Source organism: Dendrobates tinctorius, unplaced genomic scaffold (genome assembly GCF_039654945.1).
Source record: "Dendrobates tinctorius isolate UK_male_01 unplaced genomic scaffold, ASM3965494v1 ptg000007l, whole genome shotgun sequence".
Taxonomy (NCBI): Eukaryota; Metazoa; Chordata; class Amphibia; order Anura; family Dendrobatidae; genus Dendrobates; species Dendrobates tinctorius.
In genome coordinates, this window is record NW_027361675.1 from 27,695,876 (window position 1) to 27,719,353 (window position 23,478).

The 23,478-nt window shown below is 43.1% G+C and overlaps 1 protein-coding gene across 6 annotated transcripts in view; it reads right to left on the reverse strand.

Annotated features, from left to right (window-relative positions):
• The window catches only part of LOC141087068 (CYFIP-related Rac1 interactor A-like), a 92,590-nt gene that overhangs the window by 21,781 nt on the left and 47,331 nt on the right, over nucleotides 1–23,478 (reverse strand). For 2 of the 6 annotated variants that reach the window (XM_073572949.1, XM_073572948.1), the window contains exon 3: nucleotides 6,227–6,306. The exons of the other annotated variants lie outside the window; for them this stretch is intronic. In XM_073572949.1, coding sequence (XP_073429050.1) covers nucleotides 6,227–6,299 — 73 coding nt within the window. In that variant the 5' untranslated portion in view covers nucleotides 6,300–6,306. The remainder of the gene's footprint in view (nucleotides 1–6,226; nucleotides 6,307–23,478) is intronic. 6 annotated transcript variants of the gene reach the window in all.

Consider the following 23,478-nt stretch of genomic DNA (forward strand, 5'->3'; position numbering starts at 1 on the left):
AGGGCATATTGTGCATATCTAAGGCTGGGTTCACATCATGCTTAAATGGGTTGTCCCAAGAACAAAGTTCATTTTAATCAATAGACCTTGGAATAATACCAAGTTCCACAATTGGATGTGTTAAAAAATATTTTCCTGTGCTGAGATAATCTTATAGCTGTGCCCCTGCTGTGTAATTGCTGTGTCTGACCGTACAGGGACATGGTCTGATCATACCACAGCTCCTGGGCAAGGGAGGAAGAAAGAGTATACAGACAGGACAGCATGGGACTGCAGCTGATTCTTTTTTTGAGGTAAAACATTGTTTAAAAACAAGCATGGAAATGTTTTACCTCACAAAAAGAATCAGCTGTGATCCCGTGCTGTTGTGTCTGTATATTCTTTTGCTTTCCCCCTGCCCAGGAGCTGTGGTATGATCAGACCATGTTCCCTGCACGATCAGACATGACCATTACACAGTACACAGCAGGGGAACATTAATAAGATTATCTCAGCACAGAAACATTTTTTTTTAAACAGATTCAATTGGGGCAATTATTATTATTCCAAGGTCTAGTGAATTAAAATGAACATTGTTCATGAAAAAAACCCTTTAAGTGCATTTGAGGAAGTCTGCCAAACTTATTCCCTGGCCATACATAACTCTATTCCTATGCGAAGTGGCTCCTCTGTCCACCCGCTACGCTAGGGAACTGCAACACAGCCCTATTCGTTCAATAGGAACATTTATTTCCGGCATCAGCAGGGTCCCACAAGCCATTCCCCAACCACCCCATGCAACATGTCATAGCACTTTACGTTTAGAATATATGAATGTACTATATATATACAGTGGGTATGGAAAGTATTCAGACCCCTTTAAATTTTTCACTCTTTCATTACAACCATTTGGTAAATTCAAAAAAGTTCATTTTTTTCTCATTAATGTACACTGCACCCCACCTTGACTGAAAAAAACAAATGTAGAAATTTTTGCAAATTTATTAAAAAAGAAAAACTTAAATATCACATGGCCATAAGTATTCAGACCCTTTGCTCAGTATTGAGTAGAAGTACCCTTTTGAGCTAGTACAGCCATGAGTCTTCTTGGCAATGATGCAACAAGTTATTCACACCTGGATTTGGGGATCCTCTGCCATTTTTCCTTGCAGATCCTCTCCAGTTCTGTCAGGTTGGATGGTGAAAGTTGGTGGACAGCCATTTTCAGGTCTCTCCGGGGATGCTCAATTGGGTTTAGGTCAGGACTCTGGCTGGGCTAGTCAGGAAAGGTCACAGAGTTGTTCTGAAGCCAGTCCTTTGTTATTTTATCTGTGTGCTTAAGGTCATTGTCTTGTTGGAAGGTGAACCTTTGGTCAAGTCTGAGGTCCAGAGCACTCTGGAAGAGGTTTTTATCCAGCATAGCTCTGTACTTGGCCGCATTCATGTTTCCTTCAATTGCAAGCAGTCATCCTGTCCCTGCAGCTCAAAAACACCCCCATAGCATGATGCTGCCACCACCATGTTTCACTGTTGGGATTGTATTGGGCAGGTGATGAGCAGTGCCTAGTTTTCCTCACACATACCGCTTAGAATTATCACCAAAAAGTTCTATCTTCGTCTCATCAGAACGGAGAATATTATTTCTCATAGTCTGGGAGTCCTTCATGTGTTTTTTAGCAAACTCTATGCGGGCTTTCATATGTCTATCACTGAGGAAAGGCTTCCGTTGGGCCACTCTGCCATAAAGGCCCAACTGGTGGAGGGCTACAGTGATAGTTGACTTTGTGGAACTTTCTCCCATCTCCCTACTGCATCTGTGGAGCTCAGCCACAGTGATCTTGGGGCTCTTCTTACCTCTCTCACCAAGGCTCTTCTCCCACGATTGCTCAGTTTGGCTGGACGGCCTGGTCTAGGAAGACTTCTGGTGGTCCCAAACTTCTTCCATTTAAGGATTATGGAGGCCACCCTTGAGTACTGCAGAAATTCATTTGTAACCTTGGCCAGATCTGTGCTTTGCCACAAGTCTGTCTCTGAGCTCCTTGGCCAGTTCCTTTGACCTCATAATTCTCATTTGGTCTGACATGCACTGTGAGCTGTGAGGTCTTATATAGACAGGTGTGTGCCTTTACAAATCAATCCGTTTAATGAAATACAGCTGGACACCAATGAAGGAGTAAAACCATCTCAATTAGGATCACAAGGAAATGGACAGCATGTGACTTAAATATGAGTGTCTGAGCAAAGGGTCTGAATACTTATGACCATGTGATATTTCAGTTTTTCTTTTTTAATAAATTTGCAAAAATTTCTACATTTTTGTTTTTTTCAATCAAGATGAGGTGCAGAGTGTACATTAATGAGAAAAAAATTAACTTTTTTTAATTTATCAAATGGCTGCAATGAAACTAAGAGTGAAAAATTTAAAAGGGTCTGAATACTTTCCGTACCCACTGTATATCCTCTTTTTAAGTTACTAATGGTAGGGGTATGACAAGGGTTACATGATGGTTATGAATGGGCTAAAGCTGGACATAGACATCACTATTATTCTTATCTCTTAAGGCCCCGTCACACACAGCGATCTCGCTAGCTAGATCGCTGATTTTGTGATGCCACAGTGATCTTGCCAGGCAGATCGCTGTGTGTGACGGGGATCAGCGACCAGCCCCCCTGCCGGGTATCGCTGATCGTGCTCGATTGGCCTGGGCCATTTTTTGATCGTTGGTCTCTCGCTGGCCAGCACGCATCGCTGTGTGTGGCAGCGAGAGACCAGCGATCAGCGACGCTGGTTTCTAATGTAAACATTGGGTATCCAGGAGCTGCGGCTCTTGGATACCCGCTGTTTACCTTGGAAACCGGCGTACATGCTGGTTTCCAAGGTAAACAGCGGGTATCCAAGAGCCGCGGCTCCTGGATACCCGATGTTTACATTAGAAACCAGCTTGCTCGCTGGTCCTGATCGCTGGAGGGGCTGTCTAACGATATCCCAGCGATCCCATCCATGTCGGATCGTTGGTGGGATCGCTGGGACATCGTTATAAGTGATCTTTTATGCAAATGGAAGCAGCGAGGCCCCATTGATTATTATGGGGTCCATTTGGTGACCATGTTTTAGAAATGATAAAAAGTCTTGAACTTTAAAAAAAATATTTTTTTAAAAAGAACCCATACAGACCCCATAATAATCTCTGGGGCTCTTCTGCTTCCATTTGTGTAATTGATGCAAGAAATCACTTATTCTGTTTTCTGCAGACAAATAGAATATCAGATGTGACCAGAGTCTTAGGGTGTATGCACACGTTGCAGATTCTGCAGCGGATCCGCAGCGGTCTTGGTCCTGCAGGTCCGCAGCAGTTTCTGCTGCGGTGTACAGTACCATTAAAGCAATGGAAAATGAAAACTGCAGTGCACACGGTGCAGATTTTTCCGCACGGATTTGCTGCAGTTTCAAAACAGCAGCATGTCAATTCTTTGTGCGGATTCCGCAGCGGTTTAGCACCTGCTCCATGACAGGCGTCAAACCGCAGGGGAAAACCGCAGGCTAAACTGCAGAAAATATGCAGATAAACCGCAGGGTTTTTGACCTGCGGATTTAGACAAATCCCCGCGGAAAATTCCGCAGCAGAATCCGCAACGTGTGCACACACCCTTACAAGTTATGTTTTACGATTATTCTGAGAAAAAAGTCTCCTATCTTGGAAAAAATATTGTTTGGTGCATGTTTCTTTACAAGTATTAAAGAAATATTCTCCATCCTGTAGAATGTAAGCCCAAAAGGGCAGGGTCCTCTCTCCCCTCTATATGAGTCTGTGATTGTTAGTTTGTTTACTGTAAGTGATATCTGTAATTTGTATGTAACCACTTCTCATGTACAGCACCATGGAATCTATGGTGCTATATAAATAAATAATAATAATAAATAGAAATAAGAATGCTGAGATCTGGTAAGTAGTTTTGTTGGCAAATCTTTATGTTTATGATCAGCTGTAATGGGAGAAAATTATTGATAAAGTGATTTTATGGGGGTCAAAAAAATAATATACATTTGATTGCAATTATTTTTCAGCTTTATATCTCATCTTGTGAAATCCAAAAATGACAGTGTTGCATATATTAAAAAAAAAAAAAGAAAATTAGCAACACTTGCAAGTCTTGAAGCAGCAAGACGTAATAATAGTCTTGCAATGTATTGTGAGCTATGTGCCTACCAGCTTTTAGCTACGCAACCACAGATCACTTTGCGTTGAGGTTAAATGTGTCTGAATGAGTCATCCTGAAGTTGCCTTATACTGAAAGCAGACAAACCTGTAAATGTGCCACCTCTGATTTTAATGCCAAAATCAGGCAAGTTGGGACAAAGTAAAGGAAATAAAGCTACAAATATATCAGGCAATACTGGATGACTTGCATTAGACTACATGAAGAGCTAAAGGCAGAAGTAAGATTTATGAAACTGAACGAAAATTTGTATTTTTTTTTTTACCCATAGCAAGCTCATACATTGCAGATTTGTTATTGTGCTTTTGTAAAATAAAAGTTGTCCCGTGACCAGCTTTTCTTTTAAGTAGTTTTCATAAATTTGCTTTTTAGATTCTTTCATAAGGTATTTATATAATTAAGAACATTTTTGGAAATATTACCAGCCAGACTCTTTCATATTCAGTGGGTCTTGGTCAACTGTTTAAAGGCTGGTAGATCAAAGGATCCCTTTGGGAAATCCAACACGCCAAAGCATTCCAGGTTGGGAGGTGGTCAGTCATCCATACACATTGGGATGGCCAACATATATCTAAAACAGTGTATCCCAAAGGCCGGGATCACACATGCGAGAAACTCAGACGAGTCTCGCATGTTAATATCCGGCACTGCCGACGGCCCTCGGGAGCGGAGTGTGCGGCTGCATGTATTGCCCTACTTATTGGTTGAGGGACTTTGAAGTGATCATGTTCTTCACATCATTTCAATAGCTGCAGCCATGTTTAGTTTAACAAAATATATGACTCATTCTGTACTTATTGTAATAACTTAGTGATTTCAGAAGAAAAAAAGAGAAATGTTTTAAATTTTATTATGGCGTTTCACAACACATGGCGAAGCCCAAATGTCATCTTGGCCTGTCTGGTGGGATCTAAGCATTATATTGGTCTGATGAGGTTTTAATAGAAAAAATTGAGAAATCCTGATCGAATGTGTACGGACAATTTATCAGGCAGCTATGATGACAGCTATAAAAGATCACAGCCTAATATTGTCTCATAAACCTTGGCTCATAATTATCCAGAAAAATGTCTCAAAGTGTCCTTGCTGACATGAGCTAATGTGCATTTTAAAACAATGGTTACAGTTAAAGCACTACTCCAGCCTGTTTTTTTTAAATTTTTATTTCAGCGATGGAGTGATGGCAGTAATGTAAGTTCCCTGACACTAGTATTATACTCACCAGCCAGAGTCTTCAGCTGTTCTCAGTGCCGCTCCGGTACTGACTTGCCATCTTGTGACCCCCAACTTCTGGCTGACTGGAAGTGAGATGTAACGGTCATAAGCTCTCAGTGTAAGTCTATGAGACCCTCGTTCTGGCCTTGTGCTGACTCTCATTGACTTACATTAAGAAGTGATCACCAGCTCACCCCCAGCAAACAGTGGAGCGATCCAATAGGTCACAAACTGCAGAAGATGACTGGAGTGACACGGAGAGAAGAAGAAGATGGCAAGTAGTAAGTATAATACGGACAGGAAACTTATACTAGTGCCACCCCTTCAGCAGCTAAATAAAACACAAACAACTGGAGTAGTGATATAAAAGAAATCAGATGATGTTTAGCTTCAATGGATTAGTCAGGTATACTAGATAGAGAATGCAAAGGGGCCATATTTCTGCTCTTAGGTGTTAACCAGTTACGGAAAATTTCTATTTTTCCATTTTGCTTTCAAGTTTTTTTTAACAGCCTATTTTACTTATGATTTGTAGCGGTATAAAGAAGTGAACTATAACCACAAGAATAAAAAAAATATAATGGCATGTTAAAAATGAGAATGTATATGTGCAATTTGTGAAATCCCTCTAGCTTTTAGTAACCCATGTTATCTTGTAGCATGGGACCATATATTTAAATAATGAAACCTTATCAAATGAATCATCACAGTATAAAAATGCAGTGCTTTATGATGACATCAAATAAAAACAACATAAAAATAAAATGAAAGCAAAATTAAAAAAAAAAAACATGGAAAAATAAAATGATCTCACGTTCAAAGTCAAGGAAAAAAGTGGGACACTGTTCTAGGTCGCTATAAGACAAGACTTTTAGAAGGTTCCCCATCTGACACCTAGAAAAAAAGACAAAAAAGGAGGGAATGATGGAGGGAAGCAGTGTGATAAGCAGGGGAAAGTGTGCCCATAAATTGGTTCTCCAGGATTTGGAAATTGGTGATATTGATTTCAGCATGAAATGTTGATACTTTTCATGATCCAAATAATTTAACTGTCCAAAACCCAGAGAACGCTACAACTTACAGAGATTTTACACAATAGCTATTATATTCAAAGCAGATCTGTCAGCAGATTTCTGAATACAAACTACGTACATAATTAAATAAATCTCACAGATCTGTTGAGGCTATTGTACTTTCTTTGAAAATCCATCTCAGAATAGCTGTACAATCCTGATATTAAAGCAAGCACTTTACGAAAGTGAAGGCTCAAAAGGTCCAAGTCTATTCAGTCACTGCCCACCCTGCCTGACTGACAGCTGCAGCTTGTACTAAGCTGTGTGAGATCTCAGGGAGGGAGGAGAGACACTGAGGAGCTGTCCCTCAGGCAAGGACGGCAGAGACTTAATTTACATTTTCAAAAACGATTAGCCATTCTTATTTATTTGTTTTACTCACTTATGTACATTCTGTCATGTATTTTCAATGTCGTCACACTAGTCTGATAAAGTCCAGAAAATCAATTTAATAATGTGTGCATTTTGCATTGTGAAGTCTAGTGATGATTAAGAAACAACCCTCTTACATACAACATATCTTATCTGTTGATATACATTTGTTACTTATATTTTCACACCTGAGAGCAGAAAACCTGGAGTCTAGTCTTAACCTGATTTTATTTATATAAAAAAAAAAATAACAGAATTAATTTACAGTGGCACAAATTTCTCTCGTTCTGAGGTCAGAGTCAGACTGGCCTACCATACCAACAGAGAAACCCTGGTGGGCCCAGGCACTGACACAGGAATGGGATCAACTAGTCGAGCAGAAGACAACGCCATTTTGTCATTTAGATCTGACTTTGGAGCTAATTATTTGTCGCTAAGGTTGAATTTTTGGGGGTTGATTCACAAATAACTTATTAGATCATACTGATGATATATCTGATTATTTTACAAGTAGATATGTTCTTTATTTCAATCGATAGCCCATAATGTTCTTTCGTGAGCCCAAGCCTGAGTATAGGTGTAATCTACTGTGCAAGAAACCCATATAAAGACAAATACCGGAAATAGAAACATTTTACATTTCACTTTACCAATGATTCCTGCAGTCATCACAGCCCTGGGCCCAGACACTGATAGAATCATCTTCCTCTACCTCACTTAGGCTTGGTTCACATTAGTGTTTCAGTCCGCAGCGTGGTGCTGCGTACTTCTTTCCTTAAGCTCCGCCTACTTCCGCATGCATCCTGCGTGTACCTATCTTTAACATTATGTGCTCAGGGACATGCGTTGTATGCGGATGCGTCCATGTGCGTCGTTTTGATGTGCCCGCTGAACACAAGGAAATGCAACATGTTGCTTTCGGAGGGCACTTCAAAACGACGCACGCGGACACGTCCGCATACAATGCATGTCCTGCGTACACAATGTGAAAGATAGGTACGGAGGACGCATGCGGAAGTAGGCCGAGCTTAAGGAAAGAAGTCCGCAGCACCATGCTACGAACACAAATGCTAATGTGAACCCGGCCTTAGGGCCACGTCACACATAGCGACGCACCAGCGATCCCGACAACGATATGACCTTGTCAGGATCGCTGATGTGTCGCTACATGATCGCTGGTGAGCTGCCAAACAGGCATCTTCACCAGCGATCAGCACCAGCGACACGGGGGGGTAACAAAGGACACACATCGCTTAGTTACCCACTGTATACCTTAGTTACCAGCACGCTGGTGCAGGGAGCTGGTAACCAAGGTACACATCGGGTTTCTAAGCGGCGCGCGGCACTTAGAAACCCGATGTGTACCTTGGTTACCAGCTCCCTTCACCAGCGCGCTGGTAACTAAGGTACACACCGGGTTTCTAAGCTGCGCGCCGTTAGAAACCCCACGTTTACCTTAGTTACCAGTGCCAGATCGCTGATCGCCGGTCTCCCGCCTGTCACATGCAGAGATGCGTGCTGGCCAGCGGGAGACCAGCGATCAAAAAAATGTCCAGGCCATTCCAGGACGATCAGCGATAACCGGCAGGGGGGCCGGTCGCTGGTCAGTGTCACACACAGTGATCTCGCTGGTGAGATCGCAGTTGCATCACAAAACTTGTGACTCAGCAGTGATCTCGCTAGCGAGATCGCTATGTGTGACGGGGGCTTTATTCATAGAATCATAGAATGCTAGAGTGGGAAGGGACCTCCAGGGTCATAGTGTCTAATCCCCTGCTCAAAGCAGGATTCACTAAACCATCCCAGACAGATAGAAAAAGAAAGAGTTTTCCAGCTTCCAAAAAATTCAAATTTATTGCCTGTGGTGCGGGGAAGCATGGAAACCATGGAGTCATCACGTAGGTTCAATAGGAAAAGGAAGAGTTTTCCTGCTTCCAAAAAATCCAAATTTTTTGCAGATAAAAGCAAAGTCACAAAGCATACAGCTCACATGATAGTGAATAGAGCAACGCGTTTCGAACAGTGAAATGTTCTTTCTCAAAGCTTCTCAGTGCTTTGAGAAAGAACATTTCACTGTTAGAAATGTGTTGCTCTATTCACTATCATGTGAGCTGTATGCGTTGTGACTTTGCTTTTATCTGCAAAAAATTTGGATTTTTTGGAAGCAGGAAAACTCTTCCTTTTCCTATTGAACCTACGTGATGACTCCATGGTTTCCATGCTTCCCCGCACCACAGGCTATTAAGGTGAGCTGGTTCTTCCTTTTTTTCTTTGTGCATCCCAGACAGATGTCTGTCCAGTCTCTGTTTGAAGACTTCCATTGAAGGAGAACTTACCACCTCTCATAGCAGCCTGTTCCACTCATTGATCACCCTCACTGTCAAAAAGTTTTTTCTAATATCTAATCTGTATCTTCTCCCATTAACTTTCATTCAATTGCTTCTCGTGTTTCCATGTGCAAATGAGAATAAACAATCACTATATTTTGCAGGGAAACAGCTTGGACATTACAATCAGAAACCTCAACTGGATTTAAAACATCAGTCAGCAGCAGGATAAATGAAGACAATTTGCAATCAACCTATGTCTATGGGCTTACTCACATTACAGTCAAATTTCATACTACAAATCGTGACTGAATGATGCTTATAAGTCCTATATGTGTCTACAGATGGGGAAGCTTCATTAAGCTCTTCCCACTGGGAGTCAGTCATCCCCCAAACACAATTTAAACTAAGCAAATTGTAATATAGGAGACTCCATCCTTGTAAAAGTGATACCTTCACTATATAATCTGTTCTTCATTTTGCAAAATATGTTCTTTATTCTCATATGCTAATTGGGTACTTGGTTTGCCCTTTGCGTGGCTTCAGTACACTTTTCCTCTGCCCGCATTTGGATGCCCCACTGGAGTTTCAGCATGCCACCACACAGCTCTCTCCTCCTTTGTGCGTAGTGGAGGCAGGGGGTATCCAAATTCAGGAGCAGATTTATATAGGAGATAAGTGCCTTAAATGCCTTTGGGGCTGGTTTCAATTGTGTTTTTGTGGAGGCAGACTCCTTTTATAGCTGATAGAGCTTTTTTTCTCTCAGCCAAAGCCTATGGTAGTTTTAGACTTCTCTTTTTTTGGTGACAGTCAAAGTGTTTCCATCTTCCTTGACTGACAACAGCACACAGATTCCAAACATAGCATTTGTTTCTATACCGCATACTACCCTTTCAGAGCTGATGCAAGACTAGTAGCTGCTTCTGCTTCTTTTGGTCTGGAAAAAAAGACTGTTAATGATTATATCAACTTATGTATTGATATAAGAAATTTTACAGTCAAGGAGGCAGAGGATTGAGAAGTGCTTTGACACACCCTGAGCACTTAAAGTTCATTTGCATATGAATTAAAACAGCTGTTTTTTTTAGTCAGGGAGCAATGTATTGCATAAGTAAATATGTGGATGACATTATCTTTCAAAGTAATATAAACATATAAACAGTTTAAGGATTGATCTTGCTGACAGGATCAGTTGCTGTCTCTTGTATAGGTAATGCTGCCCACACCATAGAAGCAGAACAGGGAAATACTATAAAGCCCCCGTCACACATAACAATGTCCCAGAGATCCCACCAACGATCCGACATGGATGGGATCGCTGGAACATCGTTAGGCTGATCACTGGTGAGCTGTCACATAGACAGCCCCTCCAGCGATCAGGACCAGCGACGCTGGTTTCTAATGTAAACATCGGGTATCCAGGAGCCGCGGCTCCTGGATACCCGCTGTTTACCTTGGAAACCGGCGTACACGCTGGTTTCCGAGGTAAACATCGGGTATCTAGGAGCCGCGCGACTCCTGGATACCCGCTGTTTACCTTGGAAACCAGCGTGTACGTGGCTCCTGGATACCCGATGTTTACATTAGAAACCAGCGTCGCTGATCGCTGGTCTCTCGCTGCCACACGCAGCGATGCGCGCTGGCCAGCGGGACACCAGCGATCGATAAACGGCCCAAGCCGCTCGAGCACGATCAGCGATAACCGGCAGGGGGGCCAGTCGCTGATCCCCGTCACACACAGCGATCTCACTGGCGAGATCGCTGATGTGTCACAAAATCAGTGACAGCTAGCGAGATCGCTGTGTGTGACGGGACCCTAAGATCCATTGAGAAAAAAAAATCCTCAATTCATATTCACAACCTCTTGGGTTCCAATTACCAAAAAGAGATGGAACTCATCAGAAGATTATGCTGTCACTTGACATTAGTATTGTTGAAGTCATGCAGGGGGAATAAACCGATGCTATGAGCCCCTCACCCATTTATTTCAACCCATTCAGTTACACCCCAAAAAGACAGCGACACTAATTTTCTTTGGAAATTTTTGGCCACAGCAGCCTTTATTTAAACAAACAACAATAAAAACATTGCAGTATAAATAACATTTGACACGCTGGGAGGAGTTCTTGAGGCTTCCAAAATCTGGTGATTACCAAAACATACAGTGAACATAACATACCAACAATTTACTCCCAGCCATTACCCCACTGGCTCGGGAGCACCAAAACACAAGGGTTCACTGTTCACTAGAATTTTCTGGGGATCCGACCACCCTTGGCGAAACTCCCCTCCACATTTCACCAGATCCACACCATCTTAAATCCAAAAAGAGGACACCATATACAAATGGATCCCCCAGACCAATTTCCAACCAACTACAAGGACTCCCCCCAACCGCCACAATGAGGGCCATTGAACACTTCAAAAGGCCCGGGAATCCCCAGACCGAACAGCTATGGCCCTCTCTATGCCTTTTTGTAAACCGAGGGCCCAGATGTCACTACCCACCGCATTCAAATGAACCCCATCAGCCAACCAAAAATCATTCTACCATTTCTCCAATTCGAAATGCCTCACTGTAACGCCCCCATTCCTGGAAACAAAAGAAGACACTGCCCTATTGACCTTTATTCTGACTTTATTAACCTTCACAAGCGACCTCATCTTGGGCCAGTGTTTTCGCGGCACAATTTCAGACCAAACAATGGTAATTCCAAAATATAACAACCACAACCACAGTAAGTCATGCTTGATATCTTTCACCAACTCCCTGAAAGGCCGAAACCCCAGATCATTACCTCCCACATGCAAAACCAAAAACAAGCTCTGTCCAATCGGGCACTGCTATGTATCTCCTGCAGAACCCTGTTCCAAGACATCCCCCTAAAGCCGAGCCACCAGATCACCTCCGTACTCCTGGGAAAACTGTGCTGTCTACTCTCCTTCCTGACGTCAGCTCACAAAGCTCCCCAGTAGAAAAATGATTGGACGAAAATCCACACAAGTAGCGAAGTGGTGCCTGAAAAACAATATACAAAGTTCTAAAACACATCATAACAAAAACCCTCAAACAAAAACCCTTCACCCACAAAAATCCGCAACCACCGCTTGAGGTCTAACGTAACTGCAGTAATGTTTGGACTGCCACCCCCCAATACTGAATAGCTTCGACCCCCAGACCACACACAGCCGCCTCAGTTGCTGCCCCAATACAAAAGGATGAGGCGCAAAACGAGACTCATGCAAACCCAGCGAGTGAACAGCCTTCCTAAATACAGCTTTAAGCTGATACCTGGACAAAAAAGACCCGTCCGCATGACACAACAATGAACCCTCCCGACTGAGCTGAAAATCCCAGAACACTTGTAAACACCTGACTGGGCACCTCAAAGAATCTTTGACCGGGCCCAACACGACCCGCCTACCCCTGCCCTCCTGATCTGTATTTGACCTCTGAAACCAAAACTCCACACCACCCGATGTGACTACATCATCTCTGGCCAAAAGCCCACCCATCTTTCTCTTACTTGGCAAAACCAGTTCCCCCACTCTCAAAGCCCCAAAAAAAGGCAAGGGAAAAAGCCAACCTGAAAAAGCAAACTTCGAAAATCGACAAACATAACGATTCCAATACCCCCAGTCTTTCCAACAAACTGAAAGAAACCGGCCGCCTCATGTCCCCTTGGCCATTACTCCAGCGAAATCCTTTCACTGCCTGTTTCTCTAAAAAGCCTTCGTCAAATCCTGTTGGCCCAGTAGCTTAAAACAAAAAGACATCACTCTCTCCTCAGGTAGTCTGAATTCTCAATTGACAGTGTCAATAACAATGCCCAAGAAATGTAAACACATACTTGGACCTTCCGTTTTGCCTGGAGTTAGCGGCTCCCCAAAAAGCTATGCCACCCTCTCAATTGCTCTTAAAATCCTGTGACAACACGCCGACTCGGCCGGACCAACACACAAAAAATCATCCAGATAATGAATGATAGAATCAAAACCTGAAACATCCCGAACCACCCATTCCAAAAAAGAACTGAAGGCCTCAAAAAAGGCGCACAATAAAGAACACCCCATAGGCAAACACCTATCAACAAAAAACCAACCTTCTCAATAACAACCCAACAATTTAATACTGTCTGGATGAACCGGTATTAACCGGAAAGCGGATTCGATATCTGTCTTAGCCATGAGAGCCCCCTTACCACACTACCTATCCCACCTTGTTGCTTCATCAAAAGACCCCTAAACCACAGAGCAGAGCTCCGGGCCAATCCCGTCATTCACCGACATCCCCCGAGGATAAGACAAATGATGAATCAGCCGAAACTTATTCGGCTCCTTGTTAGGCTCAACCCCCTCAAACTACCAAATCCTCAAAAGAGGATCCGTAAATAGGCCTGCCATGTGACCCAAAGCAACCTCTTTGCCTAATTTCTCGGAAACAACGTCTCCATATAACACCGCCGACCGAAGATTCTTAAGAACCCGCAGTATGGCAAAAGGAGGAGCCGGGATTACAAAACCTTCCTTAAAACCTGAAAACAGCAAGTCCGCTTTGCCCTTGTCCGGATATCTATTTAGATAAGGGACCATCTTTTCCAGGTTCACTACTGCCTCCCACTTTGGGCTTGCCTTTCTTGAAACACTTGGTGGCCCCATGTGATGAGCCACTCCAATGCGAGCAGAGGTGCTTAAATTTGCAGTTCGCTCCAAACTTACACTGGTCATCGTTAAATTGCCAGCACAGGCCCAATTTGTGTCCCCCTGACTGTCCCGCCTGACCCCCCCGACCCTGATGAGCTGGGCTGATTATTGACCTTGCTGGCGCTCCTGGCCCCCCCCATGAAAAGAGTGACCAAACTTATTTTGTGCCATGACCCGCAACCAGAGACATACAGTGGGGAAAAAAAGTATTTAGTCAGTCAGCAATAGTGCAAGTTCCACCACTTAAAAAGATGAGAGGCGTCTGTAATTTACATCATAGGTAGACCTCAACTATGGGAGACAAACTGAGGAAAAAAAAATCCAGAAAATCACATTGTCTGTTTTTTTTTTCATTTTATTTGCATATTATGGTGGAAAATAAGTATTTGGTCAGAAACAAAATTTCATCTCAATACTTTGTGATATATCCTTTGTTGGCAATGACAGAGGTCAAACGTTTTCTGTAAGTCTTCACAAGGTTGCCACACACTGTTGTTGGTATGTTGGCCCATTCCTCCATGCAGATCTCCTCTAGAGCAGTGATGTTTTTGGCTTTTCGCTTGGCAACACGGACTTTCAACTCCCTCCAAAGGTTTTCTATAGGGTTGAGATCTGGAGACTGGCTAGGCCACTCCAGGACCTTGAAATGCTTCTTACGAAGCCACTCCTTCGTTGCCCTGGCGGTGTGCTTTGGATCATTGTCATGTTGAAAGACCCAGCCACGTTTCATCTTCAATGCCCTTGCTGATGGAAGGAGGTTTGCACTCAAAATCTCACGATACATGGCCCCATTCATTCTTTCATGTACCCGGATCAGTCGTCCTGGCCCCTTTGCAGAGAAACAGCCCCAAAGCATGATGTTTCCACCACCATGCTTTACAGTAGGTATGGTGTTTGATGGATGCAACTCAGTATTCTTTTTCCTCCAAACACGACAAGTTGTGTTTCTACCAAACAGTTCCAGTTTGGTTTCATCAGACCATAGGACATTCTCCCAAAACTCCTCTGGATCATCCAAATGCTCTCTAGCAAACTTCAGACGGGCCCGGACATGTACAGGCTTAAGCAGTGGGACACGTCTGGCACTGCAGGATCTGAGTCCATGGTGGCGTAGTGTGTTACTTATGGTAGGCCTTGTTACATTGGTCCCAGCTCTCTGCAGTTCATTCACTAGGTCCCCCCGCGTGGTTCTGGGATTTTTGCTCACCGTTCTTGTGATCATTCTGACCCCACGGGGTGGGATTTTGCGTGGAGCACCAGATCGAGGGAGATTATCAGTGGTCTTGTATGTCTTCCATTTTCTAATTATTGCTCCCACAGTTGATTTCTTCACTCCAAGCTGGTTGGCTATTGCAGATTCAGTCTTCCCAGCCTGGTGCAGGGCTACAATTTTATTTCTGGTGTCCTTTGACAGCTCTTTGGTCTTCACCATAGTGGAGTTTGGAGTCAGACTGTTTGAGGGTGTGCACAGGTGTCTTTTTATACTGATAACAAGTTTAAACAGGTGCCATTACTACAGGTAATGAGTGGAGGAAAGAGGAGACTCTTAAAGAAGAAGTTACAGCTCTGGAGGCCTCACCCGCCGGGGATGTTGCTCCCACAGTGCAGATTCATCAACTGGCCCTGCGTTCCCACTGATGATCCCGGCCACCTGTCTCTCAAGCCAGCCCTGAGGCTGCGTCAATGCTGCAGTCCTCCAGCTCTCAAGGATTCGCGCCATGCCCGACATGGTGAGTGGAGCTGACAAATCTTAACCCCAGAGAGCGGGAACTGAACGGGCCCCACCCCAAACCCATACATATATATATACATATATACAATCCCACTAGAATCCGCGCCTTAATTAAATATCCCCCAACTCCTCCAAACCCCCGTCATGCCGACCTCCGCCCATGCCATTGGGGGGCGGCTCTGCTCTGACCTTTCTTTTCTCCTAAAATGGAAAAGGTAGGAGTAAACAAGGTTCTGGTGGGGTATGTGGTAGCAAAGTGAGCCCCCAATCAAATTTTTGTTTCTATGCCATTGCTAATGGGGATGAATAGTCTAAATTCCCTTCATTTGGCACACACATACGTTTATACCTATTTTAAATGAGACTAATGAAATTAATAGCACATTTTTGGTGTGTTGGTGGCAACTGCAACACTTGAGGAAGCCCACATAAACATGTGAACTGCATGCACAAGTTAAACCGATTTAGACTCTGGACCCTATTCTTCTAGGCCAACTATCCTCTCAAAAACCCAGGCGAAACCTGATTTACAATTCTCCCTTTACAAACCGAACAACACTCATCCACATTCCCCATTAGATTCTTCTCTTGGGACCCTTAGGTCTGAGAAAAGAGCCACTGTATATTGCAACTCCTCTTCTGACCATTTTGAACAATAGTGTATTATGGCAATTAGCTAATCGATGGGAAACTCCATCAAAATCAATATTCCTCTGCTGCATGATTGACACCGGTTAGCAGAAGCTGGGCACTGCTAAGATTGTCTTTCTGGTGCCATCTTGTTATACAGGTTCGGTGTTCTACAGTTGTGGCCAAAAGTATTGACACCCCTGCAATTCTGTCAGATAATACTCAGTTTCTTCCTGAAAATGATTGCAAACACAAATTCTTTGGCATTATTATCTTCATTTAATTTGTCTTAAATGAAAAAACACAAAAAGAATTGTCCTAAAGCCAAATTGGATATAATTTCACACCAAACATAAAAAAGAGGGTGGACAAAACTATTGGCACTGTTCAAAAAATCATGTGATACTTCTCTAATTTGTGTAATTAACATCACCTGTAACTTACCTGTGGCACCTAACAGGTGTTGGCAATAACTAAATCACACTTGCAGCCAGTTGACATGGATTAAAGTTGACTCAACCTCTGTCCTGTGTCCTTGTGTGTACCACATTGAGCATGGAGAAAAGAAAGAAGACCAAAGAACTGTCTGAGGACTTGAGAAACCAAATTGTGAGGAAGCATGAGCAATCTCAAGGCTACAAGTCCAATTCCACAGACCTGAATGTTCCTGTGTCTACCGTGCGCAGTGTCATCAACAAGTTTAAAGCCCATGGCACTGTGGCTAACCACCCTAGATGTGGACGGAAAAGAAAAATTGACAAGAGATTTCAACGCAAGATTGTGCGGATGTTGGATAAAGAACCTCGACTAACATCCAAACAAGTTCAAGCTGCCCTGCAGTCCGAGGGTACAACAGTGTCAACCCGTGCTATCCGTCGGCGTCTGAATGAAAAGGGACTGTATGGTAGGAGACCCAGGAAGACCCCACTTCTTACCCCGAGACATAAAAAAGCCAGGCTGGAGTTTGCCAAAACTTACCTGAAAAAGCCTAAAACGTTTTGGAAGAATGTTCTCTGGTCAGATGAGACAAAAGTAGAGCTTTTTGTGCAAAGGCAACAACATAGAGTTTACAGGAGAAAAAAAGAGGCATTCAAAGAAAAGAACACGGTCACTACAGTCAAACATGGCGGAGGGTCCGTGATGTTTTGGGGTTGCTTTGCTGCCTCTGGCACTGGACTGCTTGACCGTGTGCATGGCATTATGAAGTCAGAAGACTACCAACAAATTTTGCAGCATAATGTAGGGCCCAGTGTGAGAAAGCTGGGTCTCCCTCAGAGGTCATGGGTCTTCCAGCAGGACAATGACACAAAAAACACACTTCAAAAAGCACTAGAAAATGGTTTGAGAGAAAGCACTGGAGACTTCTAAGGTGAATCCCATATAACACCTGTAGAGAGATCTAAAAATGGCAGTTTGGAGAAGGCACCCTTCAAATATCAGGGACCTGGAGCAGTTTGCCAAAGAAGAATGGTCTAAAATTCCAGCAGAGCATTGTAAGAAACTCATTGACGGTTACCGGAAGCGGTTGGTCGCAGTTATTTTGGCTAAAGGTTGTGCAACCAAGTATTAGACTGAGGGTGCCAATACTTTTGTCTGACCCATTTTTGGAGTTTTGTGTGAAATGATCAATGTTTTGCTTTTTGCTTCATTCTCTTTTGTGTTTTTTCATTTAAGACAAATTAAATGAAGATAATAATACCAAAGAATTTGTGATTGCAATCATTTTCAGGAGGAAACTGAGTATTATCTGACAGAATTGCAGGGGTGTCAATACTTTTGGCCACAACTGTATAACTTTATTAGAATGTAAGGATGAACTAGACTGCCAGCCACTAAACGCAATGGTAAGAACAGTAGAAGAAAGAAGAAACAAGATGAGCATAGAAGCGTATCTTTTGGCAGATCTCTAATTAAAAGGAACCTGTCAGTCCAAAATTCACTATAAAAGTAAGAACAGAGCATGTTAGAGGTGATTATTGACATCCAAAACATGTGTCTTTCACAGTTGGTTGCTATTGGCGAAAGTAAAAAAACAATGTAATGATTGAAATACCTTGTCCTACTCCTTTCCAGTCAATGAGATGAGTGGCAGCGAGGAGCTGCCATGGTTTTTCTCCAGTCATGCCTACTTTCAGTTGATTAACATCCTGTTCAGCCTGTGAACTTGCTGAGTGGGACATCAATCAGTTGAACATTGGGAATGATTGGAGAACAGCTGTGACTGGTCATTGGAGCAGAACACAGCAAGGAGCAGTCATGGCTGTTCTCCAGTTATGCCCACTGTTCTACATTGTGTGTGAGGGAACAGCAAGGAGGAGGCAGAATGATGACGAGGCAGAGTATAAGACAGGGGCACAGTATAGAAACTGGGCTGTACAGTGCGAGACACAGTGTCAGAGGACAGTATAACAAGGGGCACCCAGTATGGAAAGGAAAGAACAGTGTGGAGGGCATGTGCGATAAGAGGGACAATGTGGGGGGGTCATATTTTTTGCCGGGAGCACAGTGAGGGACAGACATCTTTATTCAGTAGCATTATAATTGCGCTGTTATTTTTGTCGGGATGCACTGCAGAAGACTGTAGAAGAGAGAAGTCGGCAGAGACGAGCTGTGGATGTGAAAAGTTATCATGACGCCTGAATAAAATGGAGCAGAAAAGAATGAGAATCAGAGAAAATGTCACCTGTAAGGTTCCTGGATGTAAATGTTTATTTATGATACTGAATACGTCTCACCAGTACTGGGGTTCCTGCATGGTCTGCAGTCTGATAATAACAACTCCCAGTATCTCCTTACCAACGTTAACAACACACTGGGAATTGTGATCATGCGATACAATTATACCTGACATTACAATTGATGGCTATAGTAATTTGGTGCTGTGTTCATGTACTGATAGTGGTTCTGGTGATGTATGCCTGTGCTGATGGTGGGTCTGGTGATGTATTTATGTACTGATAGTGGTTCTGGTGATGTAGCCCTGTACTGATGGTGGATCTGGTGATGTATTCATGTACTGATGGTGGCTATTGTGATGTATTTCTGTTTTGGTGGTAGTACTGGTGATGCATTTCTGTACTGATGGGTTCTGTGATGTTGTATTTCTGTACAGATAAGGGTTCTAATGATGTATTCCTGTACTGATGGTGATTCTGGTAATGTATTCTTGTACTGATGGTAATTCTGGTGATGTATTCTTGTGCTGTTATTGGTTCTGATCCTGTACACAGGTAACAATCTATCACTTGTAAGATCCCATGACCATGTTAATAAAGTATTGTGCCGTCTGACAACATAAGGTTTACTACATTTGTATTTATGTTGGGAGCATTAAAGGGGTTGTAGAGGTTTGTGATGAAAGTCTGCAGTCACTATATGTAACTGCGGACTTATGAATCTTCACAGAGTGCACACTGCCCGCTGCTAGTATTCTCCGATGCCTGCAGGGAAAGTGAGAGGTCACATAACACCAAGTATGTGATTTGCATACATGCGGTCACGTGCTGACTACACACACGTCGCCTCGCTCAATTCACAGAATTGAACAAGTCCAAGCACGTCTAGTCGGAATATGGCCGAATGCATGCAAATTGCATGCTTTCATTCAAATGAGTGCCTGCTACCAGCTTGGGAGAATCCTGACAGCATGCAGTACGCAAGTTGTGAAGATTCAGAAGTCTGCAGTCATATACAGTGACTACAGATGTTCATCACAAACTTGGACAGCCCCTTTAATTATAAAATTAAGCAATGCCCAATCCTAACAGAGCGTTATATGCTCACTGTCATGATTCAGCTCTGCTGGCCAGTTCCAGTGGTCATATCATGAACACTCATATGTGATATTCATACTTACGGCATAGGGTCACATGCTGATTAGCTTCTCTTCCTGCTTCTCTCAATGAAACATTGGCTGCAGTGTTTCACTAAACATTGAAAGAACTATGAAGAGCAGCTAGTCAGCACACGATTGTAAGCATGTAAATTGCATATGAGCAGTCACATGACGACTACTTAAATCACTTAAAGGGAATCTGTCACCCCATTTTAGCCCCCATCAGCTGCCGACACTGCCATCAGGGGCTTATCTACAGCATTCTGTAATGCTGTAGATAAGCCCCCAATGTAACCTGAAAGGTAAGAAAAACAAGTTAGATTATAATCACCGGGCCGGGGGCGCGGTCAGGTGTGGTGGATGTCGCGGTCCGGCCGGCGCCTCCCATCTTCATACGATGCCGTCCTCCTTCTCACTTCTACCACGGCCGGACCGCGACACCCATCGGACCGGACGTCAGGGTGAGTATAATATAACTTGTTTTTCTTATCTTTCAGGTTACAACGGGGGGCTTATCTACAGCATTACAGAATGCTGTAGATAAGACCCTGATGGCGGTGCTGGCAGCTGATAGGGCTAAAATGGGGTGACAGATTCCCTTTTAGCAGAGTATAGGAGGAGGCACCAAGATGAATTTTTGCCACAGGCGCTGGAAAACCTAGATCTGCCTCTGCTCTAGCATAGTATGGTCTTCCTTTATAGTAGATACACCACTGCTGATTCCTTTCATACAAACAGTTTGTAAATTCATGCAACATCTTAACATCGACTGTGGATGTAGACAAGCTAAATATCCTGATAATTTCAATTTATAGCACCAAGTAATATTGTAAGACGTAGAATATATCACTGCAGAATTAACATAGTAGCATTTATAAGCCTGTATGTGGCCATCTTCTGTGCTTTAATGGAGCCAAAATCAACCTGGCTCTGAAATCACATGGATTGATTAACTGCCACTAATCCAATTTATTGCTTGAAGCTCCTTTCATTTATTTTATTTCAATTTGGTGTTTGATTTTCAAACCACCGACTGCATTTCTTCATTTATCATTAATCCACATGTGTAGCCTGAATGCATAATCCTATTTACAGAAGGTTGGCAATCCTGATCCTATCATTGGATTAAAAGGGTCAGGCTTTTAACTTTTTCATTGCTCATTTTAGGCCGAATTTTGCAATCAATGAGATGGGTTTTCCTGTGTGTTTATCACTATTAGGGAAGTATGCTGAAACTTCAGAATTTTAGTCTTCTCCATTTAACAGTGTAATAACAAGTATAATGTACTGTATAGTGTATGTAATAACAAGTATAACGTATAGTCTGTGTAATATGTGTAATGTATAGTTTATGTAATCACATGTGTAAGGTACAGTGGAAGTAATAGTGTAATGTATAGTCTATTTAATAACATGTGTAATGTATAGTTTAAAGGGAACCTGTCACCTGTTTTGGCTGCTATAAGATGCGGCCTCTGCCTTTCAGGGCTTATCTACAGCATTCTATAGTGCTGTAGATACAGTGGGGAAAACGTATTTAGTCAGCCAGTCAGTTCTCCCACTTAAAAAAAGATGATAGAGGCCTGTAAATTATATCATAGGTAGACCACAACTATGAGAATCAAAATGAGAAAACAAATCCAGAAAATCACCTTGTCTGATTGGGCAAGAATTATTTTGCAAATTATCGTGGAAAATAAGTATTTGGTCATTAACAAACGTTCATCTCAATATTTTGTTATATATCCTTTGTTGGCAATGACAGAGGTCAAACGTTTTCTGTAAGTCTTTACAAGATTGGCACACACTGTTGGTGGTATGTTGGCCCATTCCTCCATGCAGATTTCATCTACAGCAGTGATGTTTTGGGCCTGTCGCTTGGAAACACGGACTTTCAAGTCCCTCCAAAGGTTTTCTATGTGGTTGAGACCTGGAGATTGGCTAAGCCACTCCAGGACCTTCATATGCTTCTTACGAAGCCACTCCTTCCTTGCTCTGGTGGTGTGCTAAGGATCATTATCATACTGAAAGACCCATCCACATTTCATCTTCAATGCCCTTGCTGATGGAAGGAGGATTGCACTCAAAATCTCACGATACATGGCCCCATTCATTCTTTCATGTACACGGATCAGTCGTCCTGGTCCCTTTGCAGAGAAACAGCCCCAAAGCATGATATTGCCACCCCCATGCTTCACAGCAGGTATGGTGTTCTTTGGATGCAACTCAGCATTCTGTCTCCTTCAAACACGATGAGTTTTGTTTCTACCAAACAGTTCTACTTTGGTTTCATCAGGCCATATGACATTCTCCCAATATTCTTCTGCATAATCCAAATGCTCTCTAGCAAACTTCAGATGAGCCCGGATATGTACTAGCTTAAGCAAGGGGACACGTCTGGCACTGCAGGATCTGAGTCCATGGTGGCATAGTGTGTTACTGATAATAGCCTTTGTTACGGTGCTCCCAGCTCTATGCAGGTCATTCACTAGGTCCCCCTGTGTGGTTCTGGGATTTTTGCTACCATTCTTGTGATTATTTTGACCCCCACAGGGTGAGATCTAGCGTGGAGCCCCAGATCGAGGGAGATTATCAGTGTTCTTGTATGTCTTTAATTTTTGTATTATTGCTCCCACAGTTGATTTCATCACGCCAAGCTGCTTGCCTATTGCAGATTCATTCTTCTCAACCTGGTGCTGTGCTACAATTTTGTTTCTGGTGTCCTTTGACAGCTCTTTGGTCTTCACCATAGTGGAGTTTGGAGTGTGACTGTTTGAGGTTGTGGACATGTGTCTTTTATACTGATAACAAGTTCAAACAGGTGCCATTACTACAGGTAATGAGTGGAGGATAGAGGAGGACAGGTCTGCAAGAGCCAGAAATCTTGCATGTTTTTAGGTGACCAAATACTTCTTTTCCACCATAATTTGCTAAATACATCTTGCCAAATCAGACAAGGTGATTTTCTTGATTTGTTTTCTCATTTTAACTCTCATAGTTGTGGTCTACCTATGATGTCAATTGCAGGCCTCTCTCAACTTTTTAAGTAGGAGAACTTGCACAAATGGTGGCTGACTAAATACTTTTTTCCCCACTGTAAGCCCCCGGTCTGAACTGAAAGATAAGAAAAATAAGTTTTATTATACTCACCCGGGGTGCTGTCCAGTCCGATTGGTGTTGCAGGTCCTGGTCTGGTGCCTCCCATCTTCTCGTGATGCTGCCCTCCTGCATCGTCATTGCTCCCCGGCATCGCACTCCTGCGCAGGCATATTTCTCTGCCCTGTTGAGGGCAGAGCAAAGTACTGCAGTGCGCAGGCTCCGGGAAAGGTCAGAGTGACCCAGCGCCTGTGCACTGCAGTATTTTACTCTGCCCTCAGAAAGGCAGAGTAGTAC